Source organism: Symphalangus syndactylus, chromosome 11 (assembly GCF_028878055.3).
Source record: "Symphalangus syndactylus isolate Jambi chromosome 11, NHGRI_mSymSyn1-v2.1_pri, whole genome shotgun sequence".
Lineage (NCBI taxonomy): Eukaryota > Metazoa > Chordata > Mammalia > Primates > Hylobatidae > Symphalangus > Symphalangus syndactylus.
The window spans coordinates 20,607,102-20,625,742 of NC_072433.2; the positions used below are offsets into that span (position 1 = coordinate 20,607,102).

The 18,641-nt window shown below is 36.7% G+C and overlaps 2 protein-coding genes across 12 annotated transcripts in view; both read right to left on the bottom strand.

Annotated features, from left to right (window-relative positions):
- Nucleotides 1-17,620, bottom strand: part of HYDIN (HYDIN axonemal central pair apparatus protein) — a 491,920-nt gene extending 474,300 nt beyond the window's left edge. For all 8 annotated transcript variants that reach the window (XM_055298612.2, XM_063611543.1, XM_055298611.2 and 5 more), the window contains exons 1-2: nt 17,603-17,620; nt 8,598-8,629 (exon numbers count right to left, since the gene is read on the bottom strand). In XM_055298612.2, coding sequence (XP_055154587.2) covers nt 8,598-8,608 — 11 coding nt within the window. In that variant the 5' untranslated portion in view covers nt 8,609-8,629; nt 17,603-17,620. The remainder of the gene's footprint in view (nt 1-8,597; nt 8,630-17,602) is intronic.
- On the bottom strand, nt 11,006-18,211 carry CMTR2 (cap methyltransferase 2). Of its 4 annotated transcripts, none has more exons than XM_063611596.1 (3): nt 18,191-18,211; nt 17,621-17,662; nt 11,006-14,638 (listed from the first exon to the last, which is right to left on the bottom strand). In XM_063611596.1, exon 3 carries the CDS (start codon nt 14,617-14,619, stop codon nt 12,307-12,309), a length of 2,313 nt encoding a protein of 770 aa, XP_063467666.1. In that variant the 5' UTR covers nt 14,620-14,638; nt 17,621-17,662; nt 18,191-18,211; the 3' UTR covers nt 11,006-12,306. The 4 variants fall into 4 exon arrangements, with proteins under 4 accessions (XP_063467666.1, XP_055154593.1, XP_055154590.1 ...); XM_055298618.2 differs by lacking the exon at nt 18,191-18,211 and adding an exon at nt 17,877-17,971; XM_055298615.2 differs by lacking the exon at nt 18,191-18,211 and adding an exon at nt 17,861-17,945.
- Nucleotides 18,212-18,641: the final 430 nt, after the last annotated feature.

Here is an 18,641-nt window from a genome sequence, read left to right on the forward strand (position 1 = left end):
TTGTTTATTAATCAGCCAATATAATTCACCATCTTAACAGTCTAAAGAAGAAAAACCACATGGTCACCTCTACAATTACAGAAAAGGCATTTGACAAAATTCAACATCTATTCATGTGTTTTAATCTCAAAAAAATAGGACTAGAAGGAAACTTTCTTAATAGGATGAAGGACTTTTACTGAAAAACCCTACATCTAATACCAAAATGATAAAAGACCATTTCTCCCTAAGATTAAGACTAAGGCAAGGAAGTACTTCCTCACAGCATTCCTAATCAACATCATAGTGGAAGTCCTAGCTAGAGCAAAATTGCAAGAAAATGAAATAAAAAGCAGAGAGACTGGAATAGAAGAAATAATAAGTACACAAATAAACAACTCAAACTAAGAAAAACAAAACCAGATTCTGTGTTACAGAACGGTGATGGTCAGGGAAGGTGAATGGGGCTAGGGCTTAGGTGATCTGTGAAAGTCTTTCTGAGAAGATGACATTTGAGCTGAAATTTTAAGGATAGAGTAAATCCAGCCATGAAAAAAAAATTACACACACACACACACACACACACAATGAATTTGTATGTTATGCTCTATACAGGATTTCTCAGCTCCTAAACTTACAGCTTCAGAGCTCACTCCTCACTGCCTCTAAGTTCTCCAATTGCAAAAGACTCTGATCAGCTGAAATCATCTTTTGGTCTTACATTCCAGATAGCTAACCAAACTTGGTCCAATCAACTGATAAGGGAGAGGGTGGGCTGGAAGTTAAGAAGGTCACAAGGTTTAAGCAACAGGAATTAGGCAGGCAAATCTTAAAAGGTGATGGGGAGCAGTTTAGCAATTATTGACACTTCTCTGCAGGAACAAAATTAATAAGCCTCTATCCTTATGTAAAAACTAATTGACCAATAAATTCCAAATATTGAAAACTGATAAATCCAGATGGAGGATATAAGACAGTCATTGTACAATTCTTGCATGTTTTCTGTAGGTTTCAAATTTTTCAAAAAATAAAGTTGGAGGAAAAAAAGAAACCTGCGTATCTTGAATTATACACTCTTGAATACATGTTACACATGACATAATTGGGAACTCTTTGTGAGTCAGAGCAATTTTAAACAAAATACAAAGATTAGAAAACTTACCTGTATACTATTGTATTCCTGGTCTTTGAAATCCTAGTTAAAATTCCTCTGCTAACTATCAGAGTCTCCAAAATTCACCCCCTTAATTGCCGAGTTTACAGAAAAAAAAAAGTCTTTAACATTATCTGCCATTTCAATAGCACAAGGGCAGAAATAATATTTAAGTAAGCAAAGTACAGTGTAACTCTGGAAGTCTAGTTAATGGAACCTTGGAAATTAAAAAGCATTAATTACTTGCCCCTTATTCTGCTAATTGATATAGGAACCAGAAATACAATAATACAGCTATTTCACACAGAGACCTATTTAGCCTGAAATGAACTCCAAGTTTTCTGTACCACCTCAATTTTCATAAGAGATTTAATCAACATTAGCAGAAATATGTATATTCTTAAAACTGACGTGCTCAGGCATTAGTAACTATGTTCAAATACCACAGGTTTCTTTGTGACTAATTAGTGACTATTAGGCCAGGTGTGAACTATATTAATAAAACCACTTTCATTACTGTAATTAAATTTAAGTATAGAGAAGCTAAAAACAAATACTGTTCTAAAATACCTCTGCATTTATAGTGGGGTAGCTTGTATAGGTTTAACTCTCTCTAGCAGATAATAATTATAACTCTGAAAGAAATGTTTTTTTGAAAACAGTTATTTGAAGGCACTGGAGAGAGACAGACCAAAAGGTGGCAGAAACTAGAGGGGAGTTGACCTCTAAACTAAGGTAACTAAGACAGAGGAATATTTGTATTTTAAAGGCTTTTTGTTTAAGGGTACTCTCTAGTCTGTTCCCCATGGGGAGGCTAAAATGCAAGCAGAAATCTATAATCCTACTGGCTTACTGAGTCAGATAATAGATTTGAGGTCTCCAATAGTAGCTGAAAAGGGGGGAATCCCAATAAGAAGGAGGTCAAAGAAATAGGAGTTCTAAAATCTCTCTATACTTTCTACCCAATCTTTGACCAACCTTTGAACTACAAATACACAGAGAAGACTATGAGGCTGCCAGCAAATGTCAACAGCTGGAAAGGCTGAAAAAACTAAGCAGAACTTTCAGGGGCTGCCCAAAACATGGGAGTAGTCTGGAATTTGAGCCAGCCAAGTTAACTGCCCATTAGAACAAAAATCCACACTCTTCAGTGTAATACAAGAGATTCAGAAATTATCACAACATATCATCCACAATGTCTGGTGGCCAAAACAATTACTAGACATGTGAGGGAACAGTACATTGTAATCCACAGTTAAGAGAAAACCCAGTCAATAAAATCTGACCCTAAGAGGACCCAGTTGCTAGAATTAGTAGAAAAGAAATTTAAAGTCACTATTATATGTAGGTTAAAAGACTTAAAAATATGATCATACAAAATGAACATATGGAGAATATCAGCAGAAAAATAGAAACTATAAAAGAGAATCAAATGGGAGTCACAGAACTGAAAACTAAAACACCTGAGATGAAAAATTTTCTAGATGGAATTAACAGATTGAAGATGGCAGAAAAAAGAATCAGTAAACTCAAGGCTAGTAACATCATGGAGAAACCTGTCAGACAACATCTTAACCAAGTGATCAAAGTTAACATTACTAACATTGGGAAAAAACCAACATCCTGTGCCTCCTGACATGATGCACTGAAAAGGAAATACTATCAGTTTTATGGGGTTTTGCCAAAAATCTATAACTTGAATCAAAATATGAGGAAACATAAAGCAAATGCATATTGAGGGCCAATGTATAAAATAACTGACCTAAACACTTTGAAAATTCCAAGGCCAAGAAGACAAAGAATGGCTGAGAAATTCTTCCAGATTCAAACAGACTAAACAGACATAAAAACCAATACAATGAATGACCATGGATCAGATCTGGACTAGGGACAGAGGGGCAGAGGAGCTATAAAGAACATTAATTAGACACTTACTGAAATTTGAATATGGACTATGGATTAGATAATAGTACTACATCAATGTTAAATAGTCTGACTTTCATCATTATACGGTGGTTATATAAGAGAATATCCTTGTTTTTAGAAAATGTATACCTAGGTATTTAAGGGGGCAAAATGTCTCCAAGTTACTCTCGAACGGATAAGATAATAAAATTATATGCACCCACAGAATGATAAATCAAATAGGGAAAAACGTAAACAACTGATGAATCTTGATAGTGGACATGTGGGAGTTCCTTGTCCTATTCTTGCAATTCTTCTGTTCATTTTGAAATTATACTGAACTAAGTAAGTTGCCAAAAATTACTATACCCTGTTGGAAGTCTGACACATGACTACCAGGAGTGTAGATTAGTATACTACTGTGGAAAACTGTTGGTAGTATCTACTAGCCACTTGATAGTTTAGCAATTCCACTTCTAGGTATATAGCTGTCATGGTCTAAATTGTGTCTGCCAAAAATTCATATGTTGAACTGCTAACCCCAGTACCACAGAATGTGACCTTATTTGGAAATAGAGTTGTTGCAAATGTAGATAGCTGGTGTCCTTACAAAAAAGGGGGAATTTGAACCCAGAAGCGCTCACATAGGGAAAATTCCCTGTGAAAACTGCAAGGCAAAGCATTCCCAGAAGCTAGGAGAGAAGCCTGGAAAAGATCCTTCCCTAGTGCCTTCAGAGTGAGGACAGGTCTGGCTAACATCTTCATCTTGGAGTTCTGGCTACCAGAACTGTGAGATAATAAATTTCTGTTGTTTAAGTCACTTAGTTTGTGGTACTTTGTTATAGCAGCCCCAGATAATTAGTCCAAAATCCAACAGAAATGCATTCATATGAGCATCAAATGGTATATAGAAGAATGTTTATAGCAACCCAAACTGAAAATATCCCAAGTATCAGGCAATAGTAGAATAAGTTGTAACATATTTATATAATGGAATCCTATACATGAAACAACATAAATTAATTTCACAAACATAATGAGTGAAAGAAGCCAGACATAGATGAGGTAAAAGAAAAGAGAAGATTCAGATACTGGTGAAGGAGGGAACCAGGGAAGACATAGCTTAAAAAGCACTATAAAGGTGGCTACACACAGAGGGCATATTTTAAAATCTTTTAAAGTAACACTAAAGGAGAAAGCCCTGAAAATATTGTGCTAGGAAAGCTATCTATTTTGGTCCACTTCCACTATCACACAGGAACCTAAAAGTTCCTAAAAGTTCAGGAAAATGCATCTCATTTAAACAAGAGCCATAGAAAATGACTGTAATTAAACATATATATAGTGATATTGCAAGGAAAAGGCAGAAAATGATAGGAGAAACATACCCCAAAGAAAACACACTAAAAAAAGTCACAAGATGGATTTAAGTGATATTAAAGAAGAAAACAGAAGCTCTAAAAGAACAACATAAATTAAAATAGAAAAATACAGTTTACATGATTAGTCAGCAGGAAGATAAAAAAAAATAGAGCTCAGTAATGTTAAATCAAGTTTAGCCTCAAGCTGCAACCTTACATATTTTAAGTTCGGCCTAAAGGTTTCTCTGTACATCATGAACTATAATAAGTGGAGGTATAAACAGATCATAGCTTATGCTTGTGCCCGTCACCGAGTTTTGGCCAATCAAATGTAGCCAACTGTTTGAAACCTGTTCAAATAAGGTAAACGCCAATCTGTAACCAATCCAGCTGTCTCTGTACCTCACTTCCGTTTTCTGTATATCACTTTCCTTTTTCTGTCTATAAATTTTCTTCCACCACATGGCTGCATTGGAGTCTCTGAGCCTACTCTGGCTCAGGAGGCTGCCCAATTCACAAATTGTCTATTGCTGAATTAAACACCTTTAAATTTAATTCAGCTGAAGTTTTTCTTTTATCAGTAAGGAAATAAGAATAAACCAATTACTTCACATATGAACGTTAAACATAAGAGCAACATACATAATGGACAACAGTAATAGAAATAGAAAAAGGAAATTAAAAATCAAACAAAAATAAAAAGATAAAAAATAATTTGAGAAAGTAATAGATACAGAAGACAGGTGCTAATATACAACATACATTAACAGCAGTCCCTAAACAAGGCAATCAAAGAAATAATGTAATTAAAACAATTAATTATATTAATAGAATTAAAGAGAATATGTTCATATCCACTGATTTAAAAAATGGAAACATTTAAACAAACATTTATGTTTTTTAAAAACCCCCAAAACTAGGAAAACCTCCTTAATAAAAATAGTAAACTAAAAAATCAGCACCTAATGGGGAAACACTAGAGTAACAGTTCTAAATGTGTGGCCCATGGACCTTTTCAAGGGTCTGTGAGATCAAAACTATTTTCATGGTAAAACTAAGACAGGAGATCAGCAGGACTTGTGTTCCCAGCACCTGACTCAGCAAAGAAACCAGCGAAAACCAAGATGGTGACTAGAGCAACCTCTAGTTGCCCTCATTGCTCATTATATGCTAATTATAATGCATTTCCATGCTAAAAGACACTCCCACCAGTGGCTTGACAGTTTACAAATGCCATGGCAACCCCTAGAAGTTACCTTATATGGTTTAAAAGGGGAGGAATCCTTGGTTCCAGGAACTCCCCAGCTCTTTTCCAGAAAAGTCATGAATAACCTACCCCTTCCATAGCATATAGTCAAGGAATAGCCATATATACTGCTAGCCAGCAATCCACAGGGCTGCTGCTGCTGTCTGTTGTTCGAATAAACTTGCTTTGGCTTTGCTCTGTTGGTTCACGCATGAATTATTTCCTGCGTGAAACCAAGAACCTTCCTGGGCTGATCCCCAATTTCTGGGTTTGCCTGCATCAAAACCAAGACATTATGCATCATTTCCCCTTTTCACAATGTCAATAGTTGCACTGATGGTGCAAAGCAGTGGTGAGCAAAACTCCTGTTGCCCTAGCACAAATCAAGGCAGGGCACCAAACTATACTGGTAGGCATTTTAGTCTTCATCATACATGCTCATAATGGGGGTCAGAGGAAGCCATTTTTACTTAAGAATGTCCTTGATGAAGTAGCAAAAAATATTAATTGTATTAAGTCTTGCTCTTAAGAGTACATGACTTTAATAATATTGGTGAAGAAATGGGAAGTTGTGTACACATAAAGCTCTTGCTGCACCCCAAAGTAGAAAGAGTGCCTCCAGGAAAAGCATTTGTGTAATTGAGTTGCAGAGTCAAATGGTGCATTTTTCATGAAACATCATTTTTACTGGAAAGAAAAACTGGCAAACTATAGTTATTGAGACTTGAATATTTGGCAGATATTTTCTCAAAAATGAATAAAGTGAGCAACACTTCAAGGAAAACAACTGTATTTTTTGACATGATAAAATTTGAGCATTCAAGGAAAAATTAGAATTTTATAAAACATGTGTCCATCACTCTGAGCTTGACAGCTTCCCAATACTTAGATTTGTTTGATGAGATCAGTGGTGATGTTTTAAAATGTAATTTTTTGCATAATGTATAATCAAATGCATCAACATTTGCATGATCTGCATAACTCAGTGAACCAATATTTTTCAAATGACAAATTCATGGTGTTAAAAAAACCACATACGGGTAAATGATCCATTCAAAGTGCAAGACAGATCAATGGATTTTAGTGTAAGAGTTGAAAAAATTCATAATATAGCTTGATTCTTCATTGCAACCAATGTTTAAGAAACTATTACCTGCCAAATTTTGATGTAACATCAAAAAAAATCCATAATTACCTTAAAGGTTATTAAAATACTCCTCCCTTTCCCAACTTCATATCTATATGAGGCCATATTTTCTTAAATATTTCAACCAAAACAATGTATTCTGACAGATTGAATGTAGAATCAGATGAGAATCCAGCTGTCTCCTAGTATATATAAAAATGATTTGCAAGAATGTAAACAATATCACATTTCTCACTACATTTTGTTTTGAAAGATATTTTTCATAAAAAATTATTACATGCAATAGTTTTATCATTGTTATATTAACATTAATAAAATTTGTCTCAGTTATTAATCTGACATGAATTATATCAATAGATATAACTCTCAAACAAAACCTCTTTGGGTTCCTTGATAATTATTGAGAGACTAAATTTTGAGGCCCAACATTTTGAAATCCACTGCACTATAGCCACTAAAATCAGGGGGATGTCAGCTCTGGGAAGAAAATATACACAATGAAACAGGTGCATATTATGCCAGAATGTGTGAAAGCTATCAGACTGTTGAATTACATTTTAAAAAATGACATAGGCATCAACATGAAGGAGCCCTTCCCCTACCCACCCAAGCCAAATTTGAGTAATTTGAACATCAAGAATAGTCATAATTGATTAAAATATATCCAGTATACAACCAACCATGAGTTCCTAGAGTTTAAAAACCACAACCACAACAAAGAAATCTCATCGGTCACCTTTCAAGGTTGCTAAGATACAAACTTATCTTTCTGAAAATTGGTAAAGGTTAAAGAAATTAAACATTTGTCCAGCTTTTCCTAAACTATTTCAGAAAAAAAATAGTTGATGAATTTATCTTCATTAAAGTTCAGTTAATACAGAAGGAACATGGTTAGGAAAACACCGCTTGCAACCCTTAATAAATAGAGCTAGTATCAATATTCAGTGGATGCTAAACCTATTAAGTGAAAGATAGAAAATTTAATTGATGGATCAGGTTGACAATATCTAAACTGATTAACCTTAATATCACTGAGGGAGGCAGCTAGCCATTTTGTGCTTGTGAAGTGATGAAAAGAAAGTACACACCACCCTCATGAACTATTCTTGCCAAAAGCAATCAATTCTGCAGATCTACCTACCAATCTATGGGGAACCTGTGGCATAGAAATGCAATTAAAAAGTAATCACAAATAACTAATCAGCCAAATTCAGATTATAAAAAAGGTTACAGGACAAATAACCAGTTCTTCAGCTGTTTAAATGGCATGGCAAACAAAATTTTGGGGCTGGGCTCGGGGACAGGGACTAAATCGATTAAGAGAAACCTCAGAGACATCAAATAAACAGAAGAAGCCTTATTTGGCTCCTTATCTGAAAGGAAAAAAAACAACAACAACAACGATAAAAAGGTATTTCTGAGACAACCTGGAAAATAAGGTATTGGGTGATACTGAAAATGGGCATTAAACACGGATTGGGTATTGGGTGATATTGTTAGGTGTGGTAAATTGCTTATCTGTGAAAGATATGTATTTGTATGTCTGTATGTATTTAGAGGTATGTATTTCATGAATTTAAAATACTCCAAGAAAAAAAGTGGAGGATAAAACAAGTTCAGTAAAATGCCGATAGTTACGAAACCTGGGTGCAGGTACATGGGGTGAGGGTGGGGGTTGTTATATCATTTTAATTTTGTGTGTCTTTGAAGGTTTTCTATAATAAAAACAAAATCAAATAGCATTCTGTAGAAACCTATATTGATAATATAGCATACAAAATAAGTACATGTCATATACTTACTCACAATAAGCACATGTGCTTGATGAATTTATAATCCTAAAAAAAAGAAAATGAAAAAAGACATAACAACGTAAGATCACTCAAAGTAATGCTGAATCTGAATGATGCAAGCAGTAAGTGCAATAGCTCCACAAAGATTTACATTACTATAGTTGCAGGGATATTGTTTACCCTACTAAAAAGAAATCCACTCAAAAATATTTCTGCTTGTTTTCAATTCTCCCAGCTATTCTATTATAGATACAGATATTTCAATCCTGGGCTTCAATGGAAACAAAATAGAAACTCTCAAAAGTAGATAGAAAAAACACATCTGTCTTGCCCAGTAAAATAATTTGGTGTTAAAGCACAATCTTAAATAGCAAAAAAATGCAGAAACACATAAAATGTTTATCAGCAAAGATCAGTAGAATATTTCAAGGTAATGAACACAAATAGTTTAAAGAAAAATCTTTACAAACGTTTTCCTTAAATCACAACAATCCAAGCCATAAATTAAAATATGGCCACAATATTAATACTACATGTCCCATAACAAGCTAAACTGATGTGCTGCACTTGGTGTGAACACAGAATGATCACACCTAGTTGATATGCTCTGAAAAGACACAAAGATCAAGATCTCAAAAAATTCAGAGAAATATTATCATGGATACAATTTGTAAATGAGTACACAACCTACATGTGAAACAAGCAGATTGGACTAAAATTTTCAGTTGAGTGAAATTAGACCGCTCAGTCACGCTATCACCCACAGGCTGGGTTGAGTGAAATTAAATGCTAACTATGCTAATGACAGATAATTTTTAAATCTTTTCACTAATAATGCACTTTCATGTATCTGTGGTCATAAAGAAGCTTCACCTCCTCCCAAATCATTCCACTATAAACTTATAGTTATCAAAAATAACTTATTTGCATTTCTGTTTTGGCCAACAAAGAAAAAGCAAGTATTAAACAGACAATAAGAGAATAAGGGGGCAGGGGAGAACTCATTATTCAAGGCCTGCAATATTATATAAACTGAAAAATGCATTAGAGGCTCAAAATAATAACACATTATACATCTATTGAGGATTATTCTTTTAATTACATGTCCTAAAACATACCTACATACTATGAGTTACCATACGTAGTATCAAGCTTTGAGTTTACTTGCTACTTGGCCCATTAGGCCAACCCTAAAAAATGCTTACCATTGAAATGGAAATTAATTTTCCATTTCAATACTGAATTTGAAATATTTGTATTTTGTTTCAATATTGAAATTTGTTTTATATTGAGTTCTGCTCCTAAGATCAGCCTGAAATGTTTTATCCAGTTTTTTTTTTTTAAGGTGTGGGAAGCCTATTATAAAATAATTGAGTCTCTCTTTTCAGTGTTAACTATGTAGTAAACAAATTTGCAGCCAGGTCTTGCATATCTGTCCCATCTTGATATAATAATTTGTCATCATTTTAAGAGTATAATACTTACATTAGGTATATGTTTTGTTCAAATTAAACAGATTACAAAGGAAACTTAATTTGATGTTTTTTAATAGACGTTACAAATTTAAAATCTCAAAACCTGTGGAAAAAAGTTTTTAAGAACAGTCTACCTTGGTAAAACTCCCATCTCTTTCTGTCCTCTTCTATTTTTCCATTCATCTTCTGAATAGCATTTTTCCTCTCCTCTTAAAGAGAAATTCATATAAATCATTAGTACCTGTCATCTATTAATACATCCAGTTCAATCTGAACCTTCAAGTCATGTCTTACCTCTAAAGCAATTTGAATCCAATGAATCAGATGAGCAATTGATTCCAAAAGCCATGTTAAAAAAGCAAAATACATTTGAGAATACTCCAGTGTTATATATTCCAGTACAGATTAGTGTCAACAAAACACTAAGCATTCGATATTTATTTGAAGGGCTTAAAGACAGTAGTAATGCTAGAATCTGGACCCATGCTTTCAACTTCATTCTTATCAAATAGTTAAAATAAGTAAAAAATAAGCTGCATTATTAGTATATTGAATCCCACTTAGCAAGGTATAAAGACTATTAAGTGCAAAATGGTTTTCCAAGTGTTTTTTTTTTTCGTCCTGGTAATCAACCTTCTATCAGACTTCCATCATCATACAACTGGAATTGCTTCCATAGAGTCACCAGTAGGAAATTAGATTTCTTTCAAAAATCTACTTCCAGGCCTCCACACACTCCTCTCCCAATCCCCCTTAAGTATTCAATTTCTTTCCTGAAGTAGATCTTCCATAAATATTACAATATTAAGGACTAAATTTTAATGAATGCAAGTCAGAGAAAATGAAAGAACATTAACTATCATTCAAAACTCCCTTTAAAAAATGTGTTTCCAACTTACATTTTTAACTTCTCCCATAATTCCCTTTAAAAAAGATGAACACAAAATCTCTCTAGTAATGACTTTATTCATGAATCTATAATGGAATTCAAAATAGCAAAGAACATGAAAATTTTCAGATTAGTATTTATTAACCAAATGCATCAGAAAATACATCTATTTTCACATAACAAAAGTGCCTAAAATGCACGTGAGAATATAAATATTCTCCACTTTGTGGAACTTCAAGATAATGAAAAATTGCTTAACACAGTTTGACACAAAAACTCATTACCTGCAAATACAGAAGAAATAAAAGAACTCATTACATCGCAAATACAAAAGAAATCAAATGCAACTGGCAAAATAACCATTTCATGGCTAATCTTTTGGTAAAGTGCTATTTTCATACTGAAAAAAGAAATTAGAAAAGATCAAAAATTTTAAATTCTGAACCATCATTCGGAAAGTCTGAAGAGTTTTCTTTAGTATTCACTATGTTCATCACATTCATGTGTTCCCAACATGAGACTAAACACTATCTCAAAATCTTAAAAAATCTTTCCATTCACAGATTATTTCCTGGAAGTTAAAAATTATTACATCATTGCTAAATGCTTTTCATGATACAGGCGCGTATTAGATACAACAAATAATTTTTCATTGTTCTAAACATGATCTTTGGTTTAAAGCTGTCCTGTTATCTTTTTTTAGTTGGATGGTGTGGTCAGTAAAAGATTCATACAGCGGCATACTAGTTTTATTTGAGCCATATAAGAAAATAGGCTCAATCACCTAAGGGCAATGAATGGCATGTTATCAAGAATCTGGCGAGATGAATTCCCTGAAATTCATAACTGATGTGTTAACGGAAATCAGTGTTGCTGAACGGTGATTCACTCATTTCCTTTCCTCAATTACCTCTATCATTCATTAACAACATCAACCAATGAGAGGACATTAGTTGGAAAATTCACTAACAGCATTAGCCACTAAGAGGAAATCGGCTGGAAAAAAAAATTAATCTGAACAAAGGTACACAGATGCAAATCTTAAGCAGATTAAGACAGACCAACTAAACGGCATATGTAAGCATGGCTGTGGCCACCCATACACATACACACACCTAATACTTAGAGTATGAATATCTATCATTGCATAGATTCCACCACGTGGAAGAGCTCTATGCCTGTGGGTGTATATACCCTAGAGATCAGAATGGACAGTTCTCTAGAATTAATGAGACTTTGAATGATGCAAATGTTGGCCGTTCCCCAAAATAAAAAGTTTTTAAATTAATAGAGCAATAGGATGCAAATACTGGGCAAATTATAAGAAGTCATAAAGTTGAATCTCAGAAAGAACATGTTCAGTTTTGTAACTGAAGGCTGTTGATAATTTCTTCTCTCTCTCTTTGAATAATGAAATGCAAATGCCTTTTAGCAATGGCAGCATTCAAATCCCACAAAAAATCAAGCAGGGCCCCCTTAAGGAGTACCTCCATTGGCATAAACTGTAAAACCTGCTGGGGTGAGTCAGAGTTAAGCAAAGTGCTCAACAATTCATTCACACTCTGCAAATATTGGAAAACTGGGTTTGGAAGGTCCTGATAACCAACACATAGCAGGACTGCGCAGGTCCTCAGGGGATCAGAGGATGTGGGACAAAAAAAAGTGATGAATCTAAAACAACTGTGGAGTACAAAGATCAAACCAGCCATAAATCTTGTGAAACAAGAAAGTACAGGCAAAATCATAACATCTCCTGTATGAAGCTCCCGCAATGAATGTAGAAGGCAGTCCAAAAATAAATGCTGGTAAGTTGGATCTCCATCATGAAGCAATGAACAGCTAAAAGTTGTGAGTTCAGCTGATTCTAGGAGTCGAACTTCCAATGGTATATGCATTTTGATATTATGGGGAGTCGAAAAGCCCACCAGCAGGCACTTTATTTGATTGCTGGGTTCTACAACCTGCTCATCCTGAAGGCACTCAGTAAGGCTACACAATTCGGAAAATATCAGTTCTTCAGAAAAAACATGACAAGAACAAGAATACTGCTGTTTTGGCCTAAACTTGGAATCCAAATTAAAAGCTCCTCCTAATGACTTTTCAATTGCTTCATTGAGAGTTTTTAAAATTTCACCATTGCAAAAAGGAGAACACTTTACCTTTGGCAGTTTCTTTCCCTCCAAAATATGCCATAAGTGACACTCAAGATTGGAAGCTGTTCCTTCTAAAATAGAACTTTGCCCAGGATGATATACACCATGTTCTTCAGCCCAACTATTAAAGTATCCTTTGGCTACTTTATCTTTCCATGAAAGGGCTTCTAGCATCTTCCTTTCATTATAAGTTTTAAAATATTTGTTCCTCTGCCCAAACCATTTTGTATTTGTACTACAACCAATACTAGATTTCTTTACTAGCCAATTATTTCTGGAAAGATGCTTCAGTTGAAATTTTTGCATAAAATATTGTACAGCACAATCCCTTAAATTATTCAGCTTTTCTTGTTCCGCCTTTCCCATGCACTCAAACAGACGAATGTTTTCAGAAATAGTCTCTAGCTGATATTTATGAAAGAACACACAACATTCTTCATGTCTCTTAAGAAAAGAATCAGGAATCACATGATAGGGAAAGAGGGCTTTCCTTTTCATTTCAGTCCCAAAATTCAAGGTCATCTTAGATAACAGAGGATGGATGGCCTCTCTCCCCTTATAGTGGAGGCAAACCACATAGACTTCGGAGTTTCCTGCCTTGCTAGTAGCAGGTTTGAAAACATGGACTTGGTCAAAGCAACAGTTTAGCAGGTACATCAAGTTTATGGAACAATGTTCAAACATAGTAAACATCTTTAGAACAAAAGAGCCACCGTTTCCGAGAGTGGTCAGAGCAGTGACAACTTCACAGTAATGCAAAGAAGAAACTAAAGCTTCTTGTTCACCTGGGTTTCCTTGGCAATCAAAACTCCCATCTGCAGTGACCAAGTGAACAGTAGCCATGCTGCTTATGAAATTCTGAAGTCCAGTCAAGAATTTCAGGGTCATGATATCACCAGTGTTATCTGGACCAAAGTACCACCAATGCAAGGTATTTGCAATAAGCCGGTCATCCATAATCATCATGAGGTCGTCATTTGCTTCATGGTATGGATTCAGAGTATTTGCTACCCAACTCCAATGACAAGGAAACCGATGGGATTTTAAGTAGTGGTTGAGACTAGCTATAAAAGCTCCTGGAGCTTCACAAAGGTGTAGAGAATTCAGTTTTCCATTCTGAAAAGCTTCCTGTGGAATAAGTGGAAAGCTACACAAAATCTCATGGAACTTACACCATGCTTGAGTACAAAGTTCAGCATTCACAGATTTTCTAACATGAGAAATGATTTTCCCTGCTTTATTAGTGAAAGCAGTGTGCTCATGCCACTCATCCAGTTTCTTATCACTCAGTAGGTTTTTTACTTCATTTAGGGAGTTCTTCAACTCAAGAAATGCATTAAATTCAGTGTGGTCACAGGTGAAAATCTCACTGGGATCTGGTAACTGCCACTCATTATTAAGTGGCTTGCCATAAGAAAAGTTCTTGGCAAAGAGTTCAAAAATGTCAGCAAGAATATCTGGGCTGAATGACGCGGGACTTGTTAGCTGCTGAACTAGTGTCTTTCTGCACTTACTCATTTTCAAATCAAATTAAAATCTAGGAAGAGAAAACACATAATTAAATGAATCAAATTTATTAGTGAGTGAAATCTCATGAGCAGCAAATATGATCACACTCATGACAAACTCCATAAAATGGGAAGGCTAAAGTCAGCATAATCTGTTATTTAACCAAGTAATTTGGAATAATGAAAAAGGCTTTGATATCCAAGACCTGGGTTCAAATTCCAGCTCTGCTAATTATGGCTTAATAAGCAGCCTCGGGCAAATTCCATCTCTTGGATTTGGTTTCTTCTCATTAAAAAAAAAAAAAGCGTATCATTTTTTAAGAAGATAAAACATACTAGTATATAAAAAGCATATAACAAAGAATAATCATCAGTGAATGACAGCTCTGATTATCATAGTAACCCATCTAACTCTTCCCCAAAGTTCTTCACTACCAATGGCTGTGACAACACCTACATGACCTCAAACACAACACCCTTAGAGATTCATCTCTGCACATGACCTTTGTTCAAGCTCTAACATGTGACTTTTTGCTTTTTTTTTTTCGTTCCCATCATACCTCACCTCCTTCAGGGAGAGAGGATCATGCACCTGAAGCCAGTACTGATCCTGCCACAAGCCACTTACCCCCCTAGTAGGATTGTTGAATACATCCTCTGTCCAGATTTCATTCTCTAAGCCAGGCACTTTGGTGGTACCAATCACCTATATAGGTCATCAACTAATGTTCATCATCATACTGCTTATAAACTGTGCTGTACTTGAGGGGTTAGCCTTTTTCTGCTTGATGCTGAAAGTGACCAACAGTATACCCTGGTATGTCTCAAACCACAGATTCCTGGCTTTCATATGGTTCAGACAGCTCCACACTTCCACCATAAAATATTATTTCTTCTAGCCACTAAAACTTCTTAACACTTGGATAGCAGAATTTTATACTGAAGAAATAAACGTATTGAATATATAAATTACAAATAGTCACTCTACATACTCTGGCAGTCAACACTGCCAAAGAAACCAGAAACAAAGAAACCTCTTCCTTCTGAAGAGGAAAATGGATATGAGAAGTATGGCTTAATGGCATAGTTTTGGAAAAGTTACAAATTCCAGCAGGGAGAGCAGTGAGTATTACATGGTACCTGTTAGTGCAATGTTAATCAATAGATGCTTTAGTTCATAAATTCTGCACTTATTTAGCATATACAATGCGTACTACAAATGATTTCCCAAAAAAATCTACATTTGTTAAATATGAAAAAATTGACAATCAAATCATCACTCCAGAAAAGCAGATGTTCAAAGATAAAATGAGAAACAAAGGGAACTACTGCCGTAATACATACAATAATATTCAGATGATGTTTCTTTTAGTATCTACTTTGTATTGTTCTTTTAGCACACTTTTTTCATTCTTTTCTGTTTTGTTTAAATTATTTGCAAGTCTACTCTACCAGTTTGTAATTTCTCTGAAGTAACAGGTGTCTTCTTAGTCATTTGTTTGCCACAGTATAGATTAAAAAAAAATTTTTTTTTTTTGAGACAGGGTCTCACTCTGCTACCCAGGCTGGAGTGCAGTGGCACAGGTCGTAGCTCCCTGCAGCCTTGACCTCCTCCCAAGCTCAAAGGATCCTCCCACCTCAGCCACCAAAGGAGCTGGGACTACAGACGTGCACCACTACACCCAGTTAGTTGAAAAAAAAAAAAAAAATTGTAGAGATGGGGTCTTGCTCTGTTGCCCAGGCTGTTCTCAAAATCCCAGGCTCAAGCGATCCCTCCAGCTCGGCCTTCCAAGGTGCTGGGATTACAGGTGTCAGCTACTATGCCTGTTTTTTGTTTGTTTGTTTTTTACTGGTAGAGCTATATTTAGACAAATTTCTAAAGGAAGACAAAATTGAGGTGTTTCCACATTCACTAAAATCTTAAATAGGGGCAAATAAAAGTTTTTTACAACGAGCTCCTCTGTCTTAATTCGCATTGTACTTGCTGGAAACTACAGCCATGTTTAGATCTCATCTATATTCTATTTTGGAAAAAGTCTAATTTTAGTCATTAACTTCACATACTAATTAATGGCTGTAGTTAAGCTGTGAAATGTTACCTAAGCTAATAGGTAATTACCTTCACATGAGGACAACTTAAGTGATACAGACACTCCACCGTTCTGACTATACTTTTGCTGTGTTGCCACCTAATTTTTATTACTACTCCCTTACTCACTACTCCAGCCAAACAGGCCTTTCTGCTGTTCACTGAAGACACCAAGCACATTCCAAGCCAAAAGTCTTTCTGCATTGGTGGTCCCTCTGCCTGGACTGCTCTTTCCCCAGCTATCAGCACAGCTAACTCCTTCACCTCCTTCCAATATTTGCTCAAATGTCATTTTCTCAGTGAAGCCTACCTAAGATTGCATCTTGCATTCCCCATGCCTCTTACCTCGCTGTATTTTTTTCCCATGGTACTCATGTCCTTCCAACCTATAACTTGCTTCTTTTTGTTTACTGTTTATTATTTGTCTTCCCCAAACTAGAATGTAAGCTCCACAGGGCAGAGATCTTTGTTTTGTTTACACATAGACCATTCCAAGAAGTTGGACATTGCCTGGTACACAGTAAGCACTCAGTACTACTGAATAAATAAGTGGATACCATACTTAGCACAAAAGGCATCTCTCTCTTCAGGTTCTGAATATGAGTCATAATAGTGCACCTCAACTTCACTCCAGCACTTAAATGCATGACTTTAAAAAAAAAAAAAAAAAGAAAAAGCATGTGGCTTACAGCGTGTGTGGAAAAATTTTCCAGTATATAATCGTGAGCCTTTCATTAAACACTCCTATGAGCTTTGTGGCATCATAATTCTGCTAAGTGGGTCGCTATTACCATTCTTATATTGCAAACTCAAGTAGGCAGTTATGTCGCCCCCGCCCAAGGAAATACTTGTAAAATTCAAGAACCCAAAACAAAACCCACAAGATCTCATCAACAGTTTTTACCTCTCAACTGACACTTACAAAGGAGTTCCAAGTGCTTCCGCCAACTCCTCCTACCAGCAACTGTGAAAACAAAGGCCAGTGAGTATCCAGGGCTGACTTTGGGCCAGGCACCCCAGATCTCATTTCATCTAGTGAAGTAAGTCCCAAACCCCACTTCAGAGGCCCGGTCCCTGACCTGGAGGAAACTCAGTCCCAGCTCCTGGCTCACCCGCTGGGAAGTCGAAGGAGGGCCCGGGATCGTACCCACGCCTGGATTACCTTCTCCCACGCCCACCTGGGCCCCACTGTCTGGCGAGGCTGCACTTTACTCCCTCGAGGAAGCCATTCTGCACTTCCGCTCTCGGGGCTGCTTCCTGGGATGGTCCCTCCCTTTGGGTCCGCGGCGCCTCCAGCCACAAGGCAGGGAGATGGTGCGCTAGACTGGGGGCAAGGCTGTCCGGACCCGCCCTCGCGGCACCGGGAAGCCGGTCCCACCTCCGGGCCCCGCAGCCGCCGAATGCCGGCAGACAGGGACCAGGGGCTCTCAAGTCCCACTGCGCACGCGCCCTGTAGGCCGGGGCCGGAGTCTTGTGCGCCAACGTTACGTACGCCGGCGACTCTCGCCTCGCCTAGGCCTCCGCTCCCTAGGTTTTGCTTCGCGGAGTACAGAAGCTGGGAGGCGCCAGCCTCCCCGGCCACTATGGCAACGGAAGCCGCGCGCGCAGGCGGAGCGTTCTTCGGCTGCATCCCCAAGGCGGGGGGGGGAGGGTGTGTGTGTGTGTGTGTGTGTGTGTGTGTGTGTGTGTGTGTGTGTGTGTGTGTGTGTGTGTGTGTGAAAGGGAGGGGGAGGGGAGGGGAGGGGAAGGGGGAGGGAGGGAAGGGACGGGGCAAATCTCTCTGTCAGGACGTGCTGGTTCCGCCCACTGGCTGCTGGCCCCAAAGGCTTTCAGACGCTTCTGGACAGATGTTACTTCCTGTACAGACTGGGTTAAAACTGCAGCTCAAAAGACAATAGGAGGTTAAAAGCCAAACTAGGGAACTGCGAGATAAGATTGTTTAT

Coding starts and splice junctions, on each gene's coding strand:
- CMTR2 (XM_063611596.1), bottom strand. CDS start 14,619: ATGAGTAAGTGCAGAAAGACACTAGTTCAGCAGCTAACAAGTCCCGCG.